This window comes from Periophthalmus magnuspinnatus, chromosome 18 (genome assembly GCF_009829125.3).
Source record: "Periophthalmus magnuspinnatus isolate fPerMag1 chromosome 18, fPerMag1.2.pri, whole genome shotgun sequence".
Taxonomy (NCBI): Eukaryota; Metazoa; Chordata; class Actinopteri; order Gobiiformes; family Gobiidae; genus Periophthalmus; species Periophthalmus magnuspinnatus.
The window spans coordinates 25,064,279-25,085,883 of record NC_047143.1 but is presented as its reverse complement, the minus strand read 5'-3'; the positions used below and the strand labels follow the sequence as shown (position 1 = coordinate 25,085,883).

General features: G+C 40.3%; 2 protein-coding genes across 3 annotated transcripts in view; one reads left to right on the top strand and one right to left on the bottom strand.

The window, feature by feature from the left end:
* The window catches only part of LOC117385944 (protein phosphatase 3 catalytic subunit alpha), a 163,429-nt gene extending 160,942 nt beyond the window's left edge, over window positions 1–2,487 (bottom strand). Inside the window, exon 1 of one of the 2 annotated variants that reach the window (XM_055229078.1) lies at window positions 2,147–2,487. In XM_055229078.1, coding sequence (XP_055085053.1) covers window positions 2,147–2,207 — 61 coding nt within the window. In that variant the 5' untranslated portion in view covers window positions 2,208–2,487. The remainder of the gene's footprint in view (window positions 1–2,146) is intronic. The other variant, XM_033983227.2, reaches the window with a different exon arrangement.
* Window positions 2,488–8,522: 6,035 nt separating this feature from the next.
* Window positions 8,523–21,605, top strand: part of LOC117386099 (B-cell scaffold protein with ankyrin repeats-like) — a 46,327-nt gene continuing 33,244 nt past the window's right edge. The window contains exons 1-5 of the mRNA XM_055229081.1: window positions 8,523–8,535; window positions 13,018–13,157; window positions 13,248–13,386; window positions 13,459–13,601; window positions 18,895–19,009. Of these exons, the coding sequence (XP_055085056.1) occupies window positions 8,523–8,535; window positions 13,018–13,157; window positions 13,248–13,386; window positions 13,459–13,601; window positions 18,895–19,009 (550 nt within the window). The remainder of the gene's footprint in view (window positions 8,536–13,017; window positions 13,158–13,247; window positions 13,387–13,458; window positions 13,602–18,894; window positions 19,010–21,605) is intronic.

The following is a 21,605-nucleotide window of genomic DNA, read 5'->3' as shown; positions in this document are numbered from 1 at the left end:
GAATTGGACCATTTTTCTATTAATTTGTATTACGGGGGGGGGCATGCGAGGCTTAGTGCCCCAGGGCCCCCAATTTTCAGTTGACGGCCCTGTTCATCCATGATATTCTCTGTTAAAAGTTAGAATTATTCATATCCGTAACAACTTTAATCATTATCGTGATATAAAAGTTAATCGGAATTATTTTGGGCATGATAATCGCCACAGGAGGAAGGTGGAACAGAGCATTTTGAGGTTTGGAGATGTAGAAAGACAAAACAAAACACAACTCGATGTCTGTTTTTGAGGCTCTAACTATTAATAACATGACTTAAAGCTCATAAGAGTCAATTTCGTGTGATATAGGAGCTTTAACAGTTGAATTCAGTAGTGATCTCGCCATTTAAAAATCTAAAAATCTGATTTAATTGTCCAGCCTTTATCTCCAAGAATCCCTGACAGCGTCTACGGGCGGATCGATACGCCTTAACCTGACGAGCTAAGCAGACCTCGCTAACTGCAGAGCGGGGAATACCGTAATGAGGCATCTGCGATAATGACGTTTCCGTAGCCACTTGACAAGAGAAAGAGATCTTCAACGCACATCCATGAAGAAACCCCACCGTGAAACCTTAAAGCGCCCATATTACACCGTGTTCTGATCTGTTATGATGTTGTTTCCTCATCACAAACAGACCTGGAATTGTGTTTTGTGCATGTTTAAACCACAAACCTGCATATTTAGCGCTTCGTTCAAACTGAAAACACCCTGTTCCACCTTGTGATGTCATCGTGTGGCGATACAGGAAGTGCTCCGGTGTGTTTTTAAACTCCACACGCCTTCATTTCTACAATCATTTGGATCATTTCAGCGCTGGAATTGGCAATCGCTGCAGATCTAAAAAGGTAAAAACGAGCTGTTAAGGTGAAAACTACCACTTTGTGACATCACCAGGTGGAACGAGGTGGAGCGTTTTGAGGCTTTGGAGATGTGACAGACTAAAAATGCAGAGTTAAACATGTGCGAATGAAACAAAACACAACTCCAGGTCTGTTTTTGAGGTGGTTTTGATGCAGTAACAGCATTATAACGCAGATTAGACCTCACACGAGTCAATTTCATGTAATAAAAATGTGTTTTTCATGAGCCGATGGTGATGATAACTTGAATTTTTCGTTACAAAAAAAAGCCGTAGCGCAGCTCTAATGTCATGCACAACACTGGCTTCAAGTGCGGCTATTGATATGAACAAAAACACTTAGGGTTAACAATCCAGCCACAGAGATAAGATAGGCAAGTCTGCAGCCGAAATGCAGTAAAACCACGCTTTTAATATGCTGTACAAGTAGAATAGTGCAGGGTTTGTTCAACACTGCAGAAACAAGTGGGTCAGAACACGTAAAATACCAAAAAACAACCATAGAAACGTGTGAATCTTGAGTAAATGGATGGGTTTTTTTCCTCACAGACTGGCGTAAAACAAGGCAAGCTGCATGAAAGCTGTGGGTTGATCATAATCTTTCTTATGGTAGACAGCAAAGGTGGAATGCCCGACCTGTAAACATGCACTACCACCCCATATGGCACGAACACTGCAAGAATGTGCACTGACAACACACAACAGACCCAACTCAAGCCTTTTCTGCAGTGGTTTAAAATAAAAAAACAGAGAGACACACAGAATCAGCTTGGTGATGCATGCAAAATCAGGGAAAATCGCCCTTGGCTCCAATGCAAGGATTGTGCAATTTCTATGCGTAAACTACTGTACAGATGTGAATCCAGTGTGATCCCTGATATCTTGCAGACTTTTGGGTTTACACGATGCTTAAATTGGGCATAGGAAATCAGGAAACAACCAGCAAAAAAAAGAGGCGAAACGTGAAACAGCCTGCTGCACGCCACAATGTGTTTTTGGTACACAAACTGTGACTTGGCACTACTTCCTAGTTGAGTGTCGCTGTCAAAAAGCTTCGGCTAACACCCTTCTGCCTCTAGTAGCGACAATCCCGACTACGTTTGGGGGTCTAGGGCTGCTGCTCAGACCACTGGGAATCCTCCAAGTCTATGAAAGCTCCAGATATATTGAGAGAGAAGCAGAGACGCGGTGCAAGAGTGTCGTTTTACGCACAAGCACACGGGGAAAAACAGGAGGGTCGCACTTACATTTGACAACCCTGTCCGTCGTGGATAACTTCGGGTCGTCATTCGGCTTGTTTTCAGACATTTCCAGTGTGAGAGAATTATAAATGCGAGAAATGGAGACGGGGAAAATGTGAAGCAGAGCGGAGAGGACCCTGCGGTGAAGCGGCGCTCTGCTCTTCTCCCTCCCGGGCTGGAACTCTCTCTGTTCGGGTTGAGCTGAGTAAAGAGACCCGCAGTGAGCTCACTCGGTTCTCTCAGCGGCCAAAAATACTCAACAGGGCTTCAGTTTCAGTGCTGCTGCTGCCGGAGGAGCTGCTCGGTCTGATTTACTGTTACTCTGTATCAAGTTGTGGGAGCGCAGTGCGCACACTAACGTGCTGACGTCGCAGGGCCCGCCCACGTGGCAGCAGCGCGCGCTCTGATTGGTGGAGAGAGGAGAGGCTGCTTCAGTGTAAAGAGAGGAGTTTTATCAAAGGGCTGGGATGAAACTCTCAGGATGAATAAGTCCTGGTGTCTGCAGTGTCTACGTGGATGAAGCAGAGAGAATCAGACAGAAAGAAGAGAGAAAGAAGAGAGAAATGATTAATTAAGAAGGATTTTGCAGGACATTAATTTAAAAGATTGTGTAAATACGTTAAGGAACAAGAATACTGATGATTTTAATACACACTATACTACAGCCTCACTCTTACTTCAGTGGTTTAAGGTAAAGAAGTAAAAGTACTAAAATACTATAGGCCTACTTAAGTAAAAAATAAAAATAAAAATACTGTAGTGTAGAGAGTGTAGTTTTATCAAAGTGCTGGGATGAAACTCACAGGATGAATAAGTCCTGGTGTCTGCAGTGTCTACGTGGATGAAGCAGAGAGAATGAGGGAAGAAGTGATTAATTAAGAAGGATTTTGCAGGACATTAATTTGCAACATTGTGGAAATAGATTTAGGAACAAGAAAATAGTGCAAAAATGGTCATTTTTAATACAGACTGTGTTACAGCTTTACTCGTTTCCTCATTGGCTTAAACAAGTGGTTAAAGTAGTAAAATACTGTAGACCTACTTAAGTACAAATATATGTAGCTGTGTTTTACTCAAGTCAGTTTAACAGTGGATACTTTTACTTTTACTTCACTACATTTGAGCGGAGTATCTGTACTTTCTACTTTTATGACTTTTATTTCCATTATTGTTTGAGACCCACTGAAAAGCCTGAGGGCTCATTATTCATTTTTTATGATTTTTTAATTCAGGTTTTTCAGCAGAATAATTGGTAATAACCTTAAACATGTGTTATCAATATAAGTTAACAGAAAAAAAATAAATAAGTAAAAAAAAAATCAATATATGAAGTAAATAAGACAATAGGCAAATATAATAAAAATAATACAATATAATAAAATAAAAATATAAATAAAATAAAACAAAATTTAATTAAATAAAATACAATAAAAATAAAAATATAAAAATATAAATATAAGTAAAATAAAACAAAACAAAATTAAATAAAATAAAATACAATAAAATAAAAATATATAAATATAAATAAAATAAAACAAAATTAAAAAACAAAACAAAATTAAATTAAATTAAATACAATAAAATAAAAAATATAAATATAAATAAAATAAAATAAAACAAAATTTAATTAAATACAATAAAATAAAATAGTAGTGAATATGCTTGCGCTCACCTGTGTGTCAAAGTACTCCAAATACACATCCCATGACAAGTTGAGGGTTTATTTTTTACACGTTCGTGGTTTGAGCAACAAAAATAAAAACAGCTGGAAAAAAACGATCAGTTCAGTTGTTTCTGTTGAACAAAATTCAGCTCAAATCTTTATCAAAATCACCACATTTGAAGATTTATAAGACTCAAAATCTGCACAGAATACTTTTACTTTTTACTCTTTACGTGCATTTTTAAACGAGTGTCAAACTTTAATACTTTTACTGAAGTAGAACCGAGTACTTCACGTCTCCCTGCAGTACCTTGTTGTTTTGTTGTTGTTATTTGATGTCGTACAGTAAAGTTGTTCAATTCATTTACTTTTTATGTGTTTTTGAGAAGTATTTTATTGCAAAAACCTGTCATTTATGCAGCTATTAAACATGTAAAGTTCTTCTGTGCTAAACAAACATATATGTGGCGTTTTTATTCGTTAAATCTATGCAAACGTGACATTTTAACCTTTCCTACCTCAGCCCAGAGACTAAACTAAACCTCAGATGAATTGAAACCTTTAAAAATCCACAGTGCGTGAAATGAAGCTGATCAAACTTCTCTGCGGCGCCCCCTGCTGAGGAAAGGTTGAAACAATAACTAACACTTTAACGAGCCTGACTGTAAACGCAGCATCGATTTGCATAAACAGGTGGAGTTGTGCGCAGAGAGGCACGTGCAGGAGCAGCAGCAGTTACCACGGTGCGGGAGTAGAACCAGCAACTTTTACGAACATTCAGAGTCAAATAAAAGCTTTAAAGGTCAATTATGTCACTTTTCTGGACGACAATAAGCGACAGTAGCTCAGTTGTTAGTTGGAGTGTTTATCCACTGACTCACAGGTTGGCGGAGCGATTCCAGCTTTTACACGCTGTTGTTGTGTCCTCGGGCAAGACACTTCACGCGCCTCAGCTTTCATTTCTGCGTACGCCGGTGAATGTGTGAGCGTTTCCTTGTTGTAAACCGCTTTGAGAGCCTAAAAGTTGGACATACTGCATAAAAATCTGACCGTTTTTCATGATTATATCCGTGCAGATGTTGCGTAGCCTGGATTTTTCCACAGTGTGGCTTTAAACTTGTCCGTATCTGGATGAAAAGGGATAAATTCCTGTTTAGCGCCTTGTTGGTTGTGAGCCAGAAATGTATAACAAAGAAATGGTAATAACAGGAAAGACGGTTGGTTTGTGTCTTGTTGGGAAAAGTGGGTTGAATTTGCAAGTCTAAAAATGCCCAATTTTATTTAAGAGTGTGACTAAAGAGATGATTGACGTGCAGTTTGTGGTCGCTCCCTTCTGTTCGTTTGTGTTGTGCTTTTTTATGCTAGAAATGATGGGAATGGATGTTGGGAAGAGAAAAAAATGTGCATGTTAAATGTTCCCGCCTTTGTAAAACAGAGAAATTCATAAATAAAAAATTGAAAAATAAATAAATTAATAAAAACATTTATTTAAAAAATAAAATAACATAAAATAAAATATTAAAAAAAATAAAATAAAATAATAAAATAAAATAATAAAAATAATAAAACATAAATTAAAAAAAAATAAAAAATGAATAAAAATACATAAATAAATTAAAAAATAATAATAATAAAATAAAATATAAACAAAACAAAATTAAATAAAATAAAATACACAAAACGTCACAGAAGTTAGTAGATATTTGGAGGTATGACTCCACCTGCAGAAATAAACCATGTTTTACTTCAGCGATAAAAACCTATAATTGGATAAATGCAAGTTGGATACATTTAATGCCAAGCAGTGGAACAATCCAGGCAAAGTAATAACATCTCCATGGCGACAAGCAGGAAGCGCATCCTCCATGATAAAGGTTACATAGTCCTTCTTTAAAGGGCCCATGTCACGTTGTTTTCTGATCTATGTTATAATGTCATTTCCTCGTCACAAACAGACCTGGAGTTGTGTTTTGTTTCATTTTCACATGTTTAACGCACAAACACTGCAGATTTAGACTGAGTAACCACGCTGTTCCACCTGGTGATGTCATCATGTGGTGATACAGGAAGTGCTCCAGTGTGTTTTTAAACTCCACACACCTTCATTTCTAGAATCATTTGGATCATTTCAGCTCTGGAAATGCCAATCTTCTACTGAACTAAATGTAAAAGGTAGCGGTTAACTTGAAAACTACCACTTCATGACATCACAAGGTGGAACAGAGCATTTTGAGGTTTGGAGATGCAGGATTACACATGGGAATGAAACAAAACACAACTCCAGGTCTGTTTTTGAGGAGATAACAGCATTATAACATGGATTAAAGCTCACAAGAGTCAATTTTGCGTCATATAAGACCTTTAAAAACAAAATCCCACCAAATCCAAACAACATCTTTTCTCATTTTAGTACCTCCAGGTCAGAAAGTAGCTGAACGCCTGAACTGTGCGAGTCTGCGGGAACACGGCGGTCTTTGGTGAGTCACTATGTTTTGACACTGTCCATTTCCAAGCGCAGGAAGAAAGCGGCGTTCACTTCCACCTGCTTATTCCCCTCTTTGGCTGAAAGTAAATAAATGGAGGCAAGCGGCTATTAGGCTCGAGGAGACGCCGCCGTGGCATGAGTCAGTTGTTTGGCAGGTGCAGACGGCTAATGAAGCAGTGAATCTTACATCTGTGCGCGCCCGGGTGTATGCGGGTCAAACGCGTCCTCGTCCTCGTCTTTTCTGGGCCCGTAGTGAAGACATTTAGAGCGGATCATTACCTCGAACATGCCGGAGGTTTCAGTCCGACTCCGCTCCCCTCAAACGCACAACCAGACTTAATTAAACCCGGGTCAGGCTGGTCCAGGGCGATAGTTTCTCACATAATGTCATTCGTCCAGTGGAGTCTGTGGGTTTGCAGGTTATGAGCAAAAGAACGAAGTGACTAGGTTGGTTTAATTTCACCTCGAAGAAGCGTTTTAGTTTAGACTCTTGTGAGCGTTAAGTCATGATTTAATGCTGTTACTGCGTCAAAAACATACCTAGAGTTGTGTTTTGTTTCATTTCCATTTGTAATCCTGCACCTCCAAAAGCTCAAAATGCACTGTTCCACGTTGTGATGTCATGAAGAGGTAGTTTTTCAGTCAGCAGCTTCTTCAGTTCAGAAGAGATTAGCAATTCCAGGGCTGTAAACTTCCAAAATGATTGTCGTAGCGTCTGGTGGATCTAAGATACAGGGTCGGCGTAAGGTTTGACAGGTTTATTACAAAGAAGAAGATGTGAATGCTGGATGAAGGAGCGGGTTGTAGGAAGCTGAGTCGGAGGCTGAGGTGCTTAAAACGGTCGTAGGGGGCTGGGTCGGAGGCTGAGGTGCTCAAAACGGTCGTAGGGGGCTGGGTCGGAGGCTGAGGTGCTCAAAACGGTCGTAGGAGGCTGGGTCGGAGGCTGAGGTGCTCGAACTAGTTGTTAGAAGCTGAGTCGGAGGCTGAGGTGCTCAAAACGGTCCTAGGGGGCTGGGTCGGAGGCTGAGGTGCTCAAAACGGTCGTAGGGGGCTGGGTCGGAGGCTGAGGTGCTCGAACTAGTTGTTAGAAGCTGAGTCGGAGGCTGAGGTGCTCAAAACGGTCCTAGGGGGCTGGGTCGGAGGCTGAGGTGCTCGAACTGGTTGTTAGAAGCTGAGTCGGAGGCGGAGGTGTTCGAACAGGTTGTTAGAAGCTGAGTCGGAGGCTGAGGTGCTCAAAACGGTCGTAGGAAGCTGGGTCGGAGGCTGAGGTGTTCGAACTGGTCGTAGGAAGCCGCGCCCGAACCGCTCGTAAGAAGCTGAGTAGGAGGTGAGGTGCTCGAATTGGTCGTAGGACGCTGAGTCGGAGGTGGAGGTGCAAGATGGGTCCAAGAAACGTGATCTAGCGAAAAACGAGAAACACCAACACCAACTGAGGTACTACGACCATAACCACAAAAAACAGACTGAGCCAAGCAGAAACTGTACCACGGAGGATACACGGACGATCTGGCGGCGTGTGTAGGATCCTCAGTCTCTTTCTACTCTAAAGGTGGAGGCTCGATTGCTGATTGGCTGAAGGTGTGTAGTGGGTGGGGCCAGAGTCTCCGCCCAGCTCCACGCACAGAAGGAAGGGAAATGGATGGATGGATGGATGTCAGATTGTAGATTCGTTTACTTTCTTTGAGGTTAATATCTCTAATTTCTGGGTCGATTCACATGAAACAAAGGCTGGCACAACGTTCAAAGTCTCGAATGAACTCGGTGAAACAGTTTTAGAAAGTGTTTCCATCAAATCTGAAACAGGAACGCAACGCAATCTATCGATGTTTTAACTGAAATTATTCAAAAATTAGGTTAATCCCAGTTTGAATTTATGTTTATCACAATACAGATTTTTTTTTTTTTCCTTTTTCTAGTCCTCTTAGTCCAGGTTTTGTTCTGAGATTAGTCCCAATTTTCTAAGCAGTACAGGTTGTCCATTCTGTGTAATTTGGACTTTTAAAGCACTGGCTAAATATTTACTTCAAAGTTCCTTCGTTTGAGCGGATTAGCAGCAGTAATAGGCTGTAATAGAGCAGATGAGATGCGCGGGTTATTGTCCGCGGCCTATCTCTAAATAATAGTCCCGTGTTGTTTTATACGTCCAACAGGAAGCTGGTCTTATCTGGCTCCTCCTGACAATAGCTCTGTTGTCCTCTGTGTCTGCTGCACTGTCAGATAACAGCACCGGAGACATGAGCCACACAGGTAGAGCTACTCCGGCTTTTTCTTCAATCCATTACTTATTATTACTTATTACAGAGAATCTTACAGTAAAAATAGGAAGTAAAAGTTGAAAGTGCATATGGCGTAAACACGAAGCTGTAAATTGGTTGGTTTAGTTTGGTTTTTGAAGGTGTAATTTTAGCCCGTTTTCATTACTGTTTTGGTTTTGTTTTGGTTTTATCCTGTTTCAAGATGATGAGTTTTCTGTTTGTTACTGTTATCCCAGTTTAGTCCTGATGTAAAGTTGGTTCTGTTCTGTTGTAGTCCAGTTGTGGTCCAGGTGTAGCCCAGGTTAAATTCCAGATTAAGTCTTAGTTTAGTCCTGATGTAGACTTGGTTGGGTTCAGTTCTAGCCCAGTTTTGGTCCAGGTTAAATTTTAGATTAAGTCCTAGTTTAGTCCTGACATAGATTTGGTTCAGTTCAGTTCTGTTTTAGTCCTGTTTTGGCTAGGGTGTAGTCCAGATTAATGTCCAGATTAAGCCCTAGTTTAGTCCTAATGTAGATTTGGTTTAGTTCAGTTCTAGTCCACTTTTGATCTGGGTGTAGTCTGGGTTAAAATCCAGATTAAATCCTAGTTTAGTCCTGATGTAGACTTGGTTCATTTTGGGTCTGTTCTTGTCCAGTTTTGGTCCGGGTTAAATTCCAGATTAAGTCCTACTTTAAATCATAGTTTAGTCCTGATGTAGAGTTGGTTCTGTTCAGTTCTAGTCCAGTGTTGGTCCGAGTGTAGTCCAGGTTATACCCCAGATCAAGTTCTAGTTTAGTCCTGATGTAGACTGGTTTGGTTCAGTACTAGTCCACTTTGGTCCGGGTTAAACTCCAGATTAACTCCTAGTTTAGTCCTGATGTAGATTTAGTTCAGTTCTAGTCCAGGTTGGTCCAGGTTAAACTCCAGATTAAGTCCTAGTTTCGTCCTAACTGAGCCGTCGTGTGTCGAGTATGAATGAACTCTTATAATCTTGGTCTAGTTATGGAAGAAATGTGTGAAATAGTTTCCAGAACCCGGACTTAAACAAACTCACCTGTTGTTTACTTGGTTTGTGAATCAATATTTTGGCTGTTCTTTCATCTGCTCCAGCGTTTGAGAGCAGCAGTGTGCTCGTTTCAGCTCGTTTCAGCTCGTTTCAGCTCCAGACGTTCTAATCGTCTGTGAGAACTCTGCAAAACAATGGGACACTTACCTAAAATCAGTCCTTCGTGCTCCATTTTCCATTTGAATACGACATCGATCCGGCGTCTGGCAAACGGAATGGGTCTGATTAGGCGTTTCTTTTTGCATTCTTCGTTCTTCGTTTTTCGTTCTTCGTTTTCGTCGTTGTGCAGCTTTTCGGGGTCATTCTGAAGCCGCTCTTGAACCTAGCGTCATTAAACCGAGATCAGCTTCTGCAAATATCAACCGAACCGGATCCACGAGAAGATCCGACCGAAAAGGTACGGAAAAATAAAGAGGATTTTTTTTTAATTTACACTGGTTTGACTTTGTCCACATTTTGTCCATGGACCATTTTTGACTTTCCTAAACGTTTAAACTAAGACGCAATGTAATAAATGTGCACTGAGAAACTTTTCTGGTGGCTGTCGCTTGCTTGTCTCCATGGAGATGTAATTGCTTTGCTCAGTATGGCATTAAACGTATACATCTCCATGAAGACAAGCAGGGGGCGCTATCAGGCTAACTTAAAGGTCCTCGGTCATGTTCTAATGTTGTTACCACTTCAAAAACAGACGTGGAGTTGTGTTTTGTTTCATTCGCACATTTTTATCATTAGTCTGTAACATCTCCAAACCTCAAAACGCTCTGTTCCACCTTGTGATGTCATCAAGTGGTAGTTTTCAAGCTTTTAACAGCTACATTTTACCTTTTGTTTAGTAGAGATAAGTGGCAATTCCAGATCTGAAATCATCCAAAAGATTCTCGTGAAGGTGTGTGGAGTTTAAAAACACAGTGGAGCACTTCCTGTATTACCACATGATGATGTCACAAGGTGGAACAGAGTGTTTTCTGTTTTGAAAGAAGAACTCAGCCTAAATAAGTCATGTTCTAATGCTGTTACTTCCTCAAAAACAGACCTGGAGTTGTGTTTTGTTTCATTCACACACGTTTGAGTAACACTTTATCATTAGTCTGTTACATCTCCAAACCTCAAAATGCTCTGTTCTACCTTGTGATGTCATCAAGTGGTAGTTTTCAAGTTAATTTCTACCTTTTTACCTTTAGTTCAGTAGAGATGGACAATTCCAGTGCTGCAATTGTCCAAAAGATTCTTGTGAAGTTGTCTAGAGTTTAAAAACACCGCGGAGCACTTCCTGTATTACCACATGATGACATCACAAGGTGGAACAGAGCGTTTTCTCAGTTTAAATATGCAGGTTTGTGTGTTAAACATGTGTGAATGAAACAAAAAAACACAACTCCAGGTCTGTTTGTGACGAGGAAACAACATTAGAATACCGGAAAAAATAGTGGAACATGGGAACTTTAAATCGTCTCCATGGAGATGTAACTGCTTTACTCAGTATGGCATTTAACTTTTACATCTCCAGGGGGCGCTACCAGGTCAACCTCATTTATAATTTAAATCTATACGAACATTAAACACATCGAGTTGTTTGTTTTTCGCACGTGTTTTCTGACATGCAAAACGCTAATTTCCGGTGAACGTCGAAGCCGCCGATCCCGAACGTTCCCAGATGATTCCCTCCCGACTTGTGCGCGAGGAAGATTGACATCCAGCGCATTTTACCCCCAGCTGCAGCCCCCCCCACCCCCCACCCGTCCTCATCTGCTCCACCGCTGGTTATTCTCCGCCTGTGGTCCTGTTTTTCGTAATTGCCCTATTTGTATAAAATCATAGTTGTTTTATACAGGTGCGCGCAGGAGGAACATCTGATGCAAATCGCTAGTCTCTTTTTTTTCTTTTTTTTTCCCTCCCTCAGCTGATTACACGTCGTGAGTCATGCAAATTCGAGAGCGCTCTGCCTCACTATATCACACGGGTACAGCACAGCGTGTCATGGCAGGGACGCACTAAAACAGTTACACTTTAACCCACTCGCTGCTATTCAAATGTGACGCTCCGTTTGTTTACGCCGCGCCCCACACATGCTAAGCTAATGCTCACTTCATGAAACTCACAGCTGCAAAAACAAACCGTGGGAGCTCCGTGCATGACTTAAGCAACGTTAAAACCACAGTGTACTTTATTTTAATAGATTATTAATAGGTTTGGACACGCTGTTCTTAACCATAAACTGTGTAAAGAAGTGGATTAAAGCAGTATGACGTCACCAACAGCTGATTTGTCTGTTTTTAATGTTCATATTTTGATTTACAGACACAAAAGTGAAAATAAAAACCCCAGGATCATGTAGAGCGGGTTAATACGAACGTTTAAGACCAAAATGATGAGTCTGACAGCAGCAGTTACGGAGAAACGCGACAGTTTCTCAGTAAAAAGTGAGTGGATTAGCGGCGGTTAGCGGGTTAGCGGTGTCCATTGGTTTATACACATTTGCGTGAGGTTTTGTGAGAAAGGTGCACACTGCAGGTCTACGCTGTTATAATGGATCATGTTAAATGGAATTACAGTAACCGACTTTGTACATTTATGCAGAACGCTCTTGTTGTTATGGAATATACAGTAAATACGTCTGAAGTCTCGCGTTACCACAATAAAAGTCGTAAAATTCTGTTTTACCATTTCCATATTGTGATTTTTGAGTGTTAAGCCGTGTTATAATGCCGTTACTTCATGAAAAACAGACCTAGAGTTGTGTTTTGTTTCATTCACACGTGTTTGAGTAACATTTTATAATTAGTCTGTAACATCTCCAAAGCTCAAAATGCTCTGTTCCACCTTGTGATGTCATCAAGTGGTAGTTTTCAAGTTAACAGCAAAACTTTTACCTTTAGTTCAGTAGAGATAAGTGGCAATTTCAGATGATTCTAGAAATGAAGGTGTGTGGATTTTAAAAACACAGCGGAGCACTTCCTGTATCACCACATGATGACATCACAAGGTGGAACAGAGTGTTTTCTCTTTTAAAAGAAAAACTCAGCCTAAATAAGTCATGTTCTGATGATGTTACTTCCTCAAAAACAGACTTGGACTTGTGTTTTGTTTCATTCACACATGTTTGCGTACATCTCTAAAGCTCAAAACGCTCTGTTCCACCTTGTGATGTCATCAAGTGGTAGTTTTCAACAGTTTTAACAGCTCCTTTTACCTTTAGTTCAGTTGCGATTGGCAATTCCAGCGCTGAAATGATTCTAGTGAAGGTGTGTGGAGTTTAAAAACACAGCGGAGCACTTCCTGTATCACCACATGATGACATCACAAGGTGGAACAGACCGTTTTCTGAGAGAAGAACTCAACTCCAGGTCTGTTTATGACGAGGAAACAGCATTATAACACCGGCGTATATATGTGCTCTTATAGAAATGTCATATATTCTGACTCTAGGTGGATCTTCTGTATCAAATGTCAACCCAATGTCGAGAAAACCTTCGGGAAACCAGAAAAAGCCGTTCCCAAAGCGTCCCACTCCCAGCTCCAGCGTTTTATCCACATGTGCGCTCGTTCCCTCCAGAGTTCCCTGTGGGGTGAGGCCTAATCTCGTATTCGGCAGTAGTTTGACGCTATCCGCTGAGCTGTGTCGTCACTACAATCCCCCCGATTTGTCTCTTTCGTAGGGCCCCGTGGAGGTGTTTCTACTTTTAAAATATGAAAACGCAGCTCATGTCACTGAAGTGGAATTCTCCAAAGATAAGACGACAGTGAAGGTCAAACCGAGCCGATGGAGTGACGGCGTTGTGAGCGTTAACGCCCCAGGTTTGGATAAAATACTTAAAAACATGCAAAGAGAAAACGCCATTTATAAACGGTGTTGGCTGTTTTTTCCAGATTTCCCAGCAGGCATCGTGAAAGTGACTGTGTTAAGCGGCGGAGTTACACTGAGCGTCATGGAGTTGGTGTACTACAGCCGGCTGGAGGAGGTGAAGCGTCTGCTGTCGGAGGAGGCTGATCCCGTCCAGTTCATGTGTCAGGTGTGGAGGATTTGTCTGTTTTTAATGTTTAAATCTTTATTTACAGACACAAAAGCGAAATAAAAACCCCAGGATCATGTAGAGGGTTAATACGAACATTTAAGACCAAAACAACGAGTCTGACAGCAGCAGTGACAGAGAGAGGAGTCAGTTTCTCAAAAAAAAATTAAAAAATAGCGGCAGTTAGCAGGTTTGCGATGTCCATTTATATAGGTAGATTTTAATTTTATTTATTTATTTGATTGGGACAGTGCATGTTAGTAAACAGACAAGATTCATCATTAATGTAAAAACACCGGAATATAGACAAATTTAGGCTCATTTCATCTGTCATCCCAAAGGCTGTGGTCACATCCTTCGTGTAATTTGTGAGATGTTCATTGCACATCTCACAAATTGCACATCCCACTCATTGCACATTCCACTCATTGCACATCCCACTCATTGCACATTCCACACATTGCACATCTCACAAATTGCACATCCCACTCATTGCACATCCCACATATTGCACTGTCCCCATTATTTCAGTCAATTTAACCCATTCCAGAAAATTCCACGTTTAGTCTATGGTTTACACACACAGTTGGATCAATTATATCTATTGCAATTTTCTCCTTAAAGTATTTGTACCATCTACAACTAGTACTATTTCTATTTACATCAGACCCATCCTGCAAAATGGACTTTCCTGAGCTTTTATCCACGCTGTAGTCGTTCTCCTCCTTTCTCGTTTACCATCTTGAAGTAGTTATATTGGAAGATACGAGCTTTTTTGAACAATCTTTAATCATTTATTTTCACAACGCTGTATTTTTACCTCCATTATTATAACTATAGAGCGACACAAGCACAATATGTCCGCTTTAAATTATAAATAATGCTGGAATGAGGTCACATATAAAGACTTTGTATTAATTAGTAAACAGTAAAGGGTTAAACCACTGTGAGTATAGAACAGAAGGTGATCAAAAGACATTCAAAATCAAAATAAACTAAACTAAACATTCGTAGATTTGTCTGATGTCACTGATCAGTTTGACTTTAAAGTTTAGACACACACTTTTTAAAAATGTTTAGTACTTTTTACATTTATATACGCACAGAAAACATGAAATATATGAAGCAAAATAAATGGAATTATGCATAACTGCGACTAGATACTTTTCGACAACGCAAAGATTGCTCAAATTCGCCTCTTCAAATCAAATCACTGGCTACTTTGCATAAAAAGTACATAATTCCACGCGTCTTACTTCACGTATTTGATGTCTGTTGTATATAAAACGCAGAAACATGAGGGTGCGTCCAAACCTTTGTCCGCTCGTGTTTTCATAAGTCCGTCCTGACTAATCCCTGTCCGTTTGTCTGAGCTCAACAATACAACAATATAAAAAAAGCTTGTGGCTGCATTACAAACCCTAACACAATAACAAGCACAAAATTAGCTGTAGTGATGGAACAATTAATCAGATCTGGAGAGTATCTACAGGGAGATGGAGCTGTATTTGACTGTACTTTGCATTTGGGAGGATTACATAGAAATAAGTCAGACGCCGTTACGTGGAAGTTCATATTTGCCTATTTCTGATCCACAACAGGCGAACGTCCGTGTTATGTTCAACTGAAATATTCCAAAGCAGATGGATGAAGTAGAAGCGACAGAAGCACATTTTATTACACTAGCTTAGTAAAATAAAAACAATAGACTTCTCGTTACTTTTATTAGTATTTAAAGTGGACGTATTGCGCTCGTGTCGCTCTATAGTTATAATCCGTGACACCTGTGGATCGTTATGTTATAATTTGCTCGTTTTAAATCGTAATATTCATCTAAAACGACTTAATAAAAGAGAAACGTTCGCTGACGTCCGTGTGAGTTGAACTACGTCGTCCAATTGGAGCGCACGTCGCCGTAAACGTCAACGCAACAAAGAGCCGTGAAGCTGTCGGCGCCGCCTTCATTTGTACCAATAATCACGACGCGACGCTGCCAAATCCTATGAGTTTCACCGATTAATAATAATAATAATCAAACTGGAGAGCCATCTTTGGTCTTCCAGAAGACTTCTCTCGGTATTCGACTTTACAGCTACAGGTTTTGGCGTTTATCTCTTTTGTTGCAAGACGCCATCTCCTCTTACTTTAGAAATAATAAAATTCGCCATCCAGCGCTCAATGGATTAATGAGGTTATCTCCTTTTTGAAAGTGGAGAAGATCAGATATTCCAAGAAGGGTATTGTAAACAAATTTTATAGAAAGTGGCAGCCATTTTATTGACTTTTTTGAAACTGTCTAAGCCAAACTCCACCCCCACCCCCACATTTTTTTATTTATATTTTTTATGATAATTTATAGTTTTTTATTTTATTTTTTTTATCAGAATTTATTGTTTTTATTTATATTTTTATTATAATTTATTTTTTTTATTTTTTTTATATTATTATTATTTTTTTTTAAGTTTTAGTTCTTGATATATACAAAAATGAAAAAGGTGTGTATGCATTTGCTGTTTTAAATGACAATATACTGTAATACTTGTTCACGCATCAATGAAAACATGAAATAAAATTGGAGAACGAAGTGCGTACGTCACAGTGGGCGTGTCACAGTGGGCGTGTCACAGTGGGCGTGTCACAGCGGAGGTGAAAACGGGGATTTATCGGCAAAATGGCGTCTTGATAATAAGCGATTAAAGATTCCTCAAACATGAATCATTCCAAAAATAACTTTGAGCGGGTAAACGAGAAGGAAACAACTAGAACATGGTTAAAAACTCTGAAAATAACAAAATAAAACTGGAAAACGGAGTGCGTACATCTACCTGTGGCGGTGAAAACAAGGATTTATCGGCAAAATGGCGTCTTGAAAATAAGAATTCACTCCAAAAACAACTTCCTAAGAGCGTAAACGAGAAAAAGAAACAACTACAACACTATTAAAATCTTTGTAAAGTTCATTTTGCAGAATAGGCCTGATTTAAAGCTGCACTGTGCAATTCTTCTCGGAGAAGTTACCGCCTGCTGTCTCCATGGAAACAGATAAAAACAGGTGTTGATCGGCAAAATGGCGTCTTGAAAATAAGTGATTAAAATCACTCCAAAAACAACTTCCTAAGAGCGTAAACGAGAAAAAAACGACTATATCACGGTTTAAAAACTCTGAAAATATGTCTGATTTAAAGCTGCACTACGCAATGCTTCTCGGAGAGGTTACGCCGCCTGCTGTCTCCATGGAAACAGATAAAAACAGGTGTTGATCGGCAAAATGGCGTCTTGAAAATAAGCAATTAAAATCACTCCAAAAACAACTTCCTAAGAGCGTAAATGAGAAAAAACTAAACAAAAACGACTATATCACGGTTTAAAAACTCTGAAAATATGTCTGATTTAAAGCTGCAGTGTGTAACTTTGAGCTGAAATGTTCCACAGCAGGCGATGGCCGAGGTGGAAGAGACAGAAGCCCATTTTAATGTTCACTCCTGCACACTGAACGCTGGCTAAGTGACTCATGATTATGTAACACGCTGTTATAGAAATGAGTCCATTGGCGCCCCCAAATTGTGGCTTATAATGGACCGACTTCACCATTAGGAGAAAATAAAACAAAAGGCAGAGTGAACGAGCCGGACTTTTGTGTTTATTTATGGGAAATCAAACGCCGGCTGATTTATTTGTTTTTTTAGTTTGGATATAAATAGTGAGTTTGATTTGAAGAGGCGAGTTTGAGCGATTCATTTACGCACGTTTTAAAGGTCCCGTGTTACAAATAAATAGACGTTTGTGAGGTTTAAGTCGTGTTATGATGTCGTTTCCTCGTCAAAAACAGACCTGGAGTTGTGTTTTGTTTCATTCACACATGTTTGAGTCGCACTTTATTATGAATCTGTAACGTCTCCAAAGCTCAAAATGCAACGTTCCACCTTGTGATGTCATCAAGTGGTAGTTTTAACAGTTTGTTTTGCCTTTAGTTCAGTAGAAATGGGCAATTCCAGTTGTTTTTTTTATTTTTTATCTTTTTATTAATATATAGAATAAAACATATTACAATACATATTAAATTAAAAAAAAAACTAAAAATAATATTACATTTTATATTTCAAATTCAGTACAAAGAGCATTTGGGTTTGTGCAATAATTTAAATAATTTGTATAAGACGATAGAAGGGTTTGAAATACAACAAATTTGGGTTTCTGACAAAAAATAAATAAAAAATACAGCAACGGACGTGACATTTCAATAGGATTTGGATTAGGTTCAAGACTTTTTTTTTTTGCTACAATATCATTTTCGAAAACACCAAAAAGTACACATTTTGCATTAAGTTCTATATTCGTATCAAACTTTCTGTTCACAAACAAAAGTACGAGTGAAGGCGAACAGAGCACTTCCTGTGTCACCACATGATGACATCACAAAGTGGAACAGAGTGTTTTCAGTTTGAGAGAAAAACTTAGCCTAAATATGCAGGTCTGTTTGTGCGTTAAACGTGTGAATGAAACAAAAAAACACAAATACAGGTCTGTGTGTATAAGTCGCACTGAAGTATACGTCGCGCTGGAGTATACGTCGCTCTGGAGTATACGTCGCTCTGGAGTATACGTCGCTCTGGAGTATACGTCGCTCTGGAGTATACGTCGCGCTGGGGTATACGTCGCTCTGGGGTATACGTCGCTCTGGGGTATACGTCGCTCTGGGGTATACGTCGCTCTGGGGTATACGTCGCGCTGGGGTATACGTCGCTCTGGGGTATACGTCGCTCTGGGGTATACGTCGCGCTGTGGTATAAGTCGCACTGAGGTATAAGTCGCACTGTAGTATAAGTCGCACTGTAGTATAAGTCGCACTGTAGTGTAAGTCGCACTGTAGTGTAAGTCGCACTGTAGTGTAAGTCGCACTGTAGTGTAAGTCGCACTGCAGTGTACGTCGCACTGAAGCGTACGTCGCACTGGAGCGTACGTCGCACTGGAGTATACGTCGCACTGTAGTATACGTCGCACTGAAGTATACGTCACTCTGGAGTATAAGTCACACTGAAGTATAAGTCGCACCCCCGGACAAACTATGACAAAAAAGTGCGATTTATAATCCGGAAAATACGGTAAATAAATCAATTTGAAACATTAAAAACAGCCGCAGGTTTGAGTATAAATATCAAGGGACGGGAGTTTCTAAAACGCAAACCCGTATATTTGCAAAAAAAAACTCAAAACGTACGACGTCCTCACAGCACCATCGTGTGAAGTTGTGTGTGTGTTAAAGTGTAACCGTGTGCTAAACGTGTGGACTCAGGCTCTTCACGTTCCCTCCGTGGAGACGCTGGATCAGACGCTTTCCTCCATGATGCTGAGGAACGTGCCGAGGCGAGGATTCCCGGAGCTGCACGGAGAACGCACGGCTGAAAGAGGTACGGCACGGCGGGGAGGAACTTTGAACTGAACGCGAAGAACATCTGCTGCAAATCACGTCTGACGTTTAAGACGGAGACGGTACAGAGTGCAGTATCAGCGAGGAAATGTAGTGAAGTAAAAGTATTCAAAGTAGGAGGTAGCTGTACTTTACTTGAGTAGATTATAAAGCGAGTACGTTTTACTTTTACTTCACTACGTTTCTGAACAGGATTGAAAAGTAAAAGTTGTTTTTTTTATAGGCTGAGGTTTATTTTAACACGAAACAACAAAAATATAAACTGTATTTTCTGGAGTATAAGTCGCACCAGCAAAAAAAATGCATAATAATGAAGAAAAAAACATATATAAGTCGCGCTGGACTATAAGTTTGGGAAATTTATCTTACATTTATCTTACTTTCCGAGACAAACTATGAAAAAGTGCGATAGACGATAGATTAATTTGTTTCAGCGCAAATTTTTATCAAAAGTACTACATTTGAAGCCTCAAAATCAGCGCTAAATACTTTTACTTTTTACTCTTTAAGTGCATTTTTAAACAGGTACTTAAATACTTTTACTTAAGCAGGTATTTTCATCTGATATTTTCACTTTTACTTGAGTTTTTTTTTTTTGCGCCGGTATCTGTACTTTAAGTAAAAGCCAAACTTGAGTACTTCTTCCATCACTGCGCAGTAGAGTTAATATTTTATAGTTTATATTTTATAGTATAGTTTCTCTTCTGGCCCTGAGCCTGGAGACTGACAGTGTATTTCCGATCATGAATATTGTCTTCAAATAAAAAATTCCGAGGAGGAACGGGGAGAAGTGAAAGGATTTGAGGACTGAAGTGAAGTATTTATCGGACAGAACAAACGTGAGAGTGAAGAGGATGAAGAATAAGACTCTCGTGAGGTTTAAGTCGTGTTCTAAAACAGACCTGTTTCATTCACACACGTTTGAGTCACACTTTATTATTAGTCTGTCACATCTCCAAAGCTCAAAATGCTCCGTTCCACCTTGTGATGTCATCAAGTGCTCGTTCTCAACAGCTCCTTTTACCTTTAGTTTGGCGAGGATTGCAAATTCCATCCATCCATTTCCTTCCTCTTCTGGTTCGCGGGGTCGTCAGTCTAAGCAGGGACTCCCAGACTTCCTTCACCCCAGACACATCCTCCAGATCCTCCGGTGAGACCCCAAGACATTCCCAGGCCCTCCAGTGTGTCCTTGGTCTCCTCCTCCTGGTGGGACATGCTCGGAAAACACCGGGAGACCTCAGCCGCTCCTCTCGACGTGTAGGAGCAACGTCTCTACTCTGAGCTCCTCCCCCTGTCTCTAAGGGAGCGCCCAGACACCCTGCGGTTTGCCTCCGTGACGCCTTTAAACTCCTAATATTTGGATTTTTGGAAGTCTGTGGGAAAAATTAACGGGACATTTACATCCGGGACAGTTGATTTGCATTGTTCCTTTTATTAAAGGTCCTATATTACGCAAAATTGACTCGTGTGAACTTTTAGCCATGTTATAATGCTGTTTTTTTCTTCCCTGCATTATTAGTCTGTAACATCTCCAACCCTCAAAATGCTCCGTTCCACCTTGTGATGTCATCAAGTGGTAGTTTTCAAGTTAACAGCTCCTTTTTTTACCTTTAGCTCAGTAGAGATAAGTGGCAATTCCAGGTTTGAAATGATCCAAATGATTCTAGAAATGAAGGTGCGTGGAGTTTAAAAACACAGCGGAGCACTTCCTGTATCACCACACGATGACATCACAAGGTGGAACGGAGTGTTTTCTGTTTGAGAGAAGAAAAACTCAGCATAAATCTACAGGGTTTGTGTGTTAAACATGTGTGAATGAAATAAAAAAAAAACACAACTCCAGGTCTGTTTGTGATGAGGAAACATTAGAACGGCGTGCTCTGGGCGCTCTAGGCTCCCGTACGCTCCGACATCACCGCGGCGTTCCGTTCCCGTCTCGCATTATCCACTCTGAAGCCGCCGTTTCTCGTGGGCTCGTTCTGCGGCAGATTGATGGCTTCATCAGCTCGGAGATTGATTCTTAATTCTGCTTAAAAGGGCAAGAGGAAATGTTTCCACGCCAAACGGGTCAATACCGCCTCCGAGCCGCGTTCTCGCCGCGCTCCCCATCGCATTAGGACGCCATCACCTGAGGAAGGAAGGAAGCGCGGCGTAATGTACCATCATGCAACTGGGCCACGTCTAATGGCTCTCTGTTAGTAATGCACATTTCAATTACAACAGCTGATTTACTTTCCACACGGCCATTATTCACAAGTACCCACAATGCACCTCTCTGCAGTAACGCCAGAGTACTTACTGCAGACACTTGTACTTATTTGTTGCTGTACCTGTACTGCGTGTGTGTATTTGTGTATTTTTTTCCTATTGTTTTAAGTCAAAAATTTAAAAAAAATGCACTGTTTATATTTGGTGTACTGGTGGTGGTAGTAGTCACAGTAGTAGTAATAGTAGTAGTAGTAATGGTAGTGGTAGTAGCAGTAGTAATGGTAGTTCTGGTAGTAGTAGTGGCGGTAGTAGTAGTCACAGTAGTAGCAGTGGTAGTGGTAGTAGTAGTGGTAGTAGCAGTAATAGTA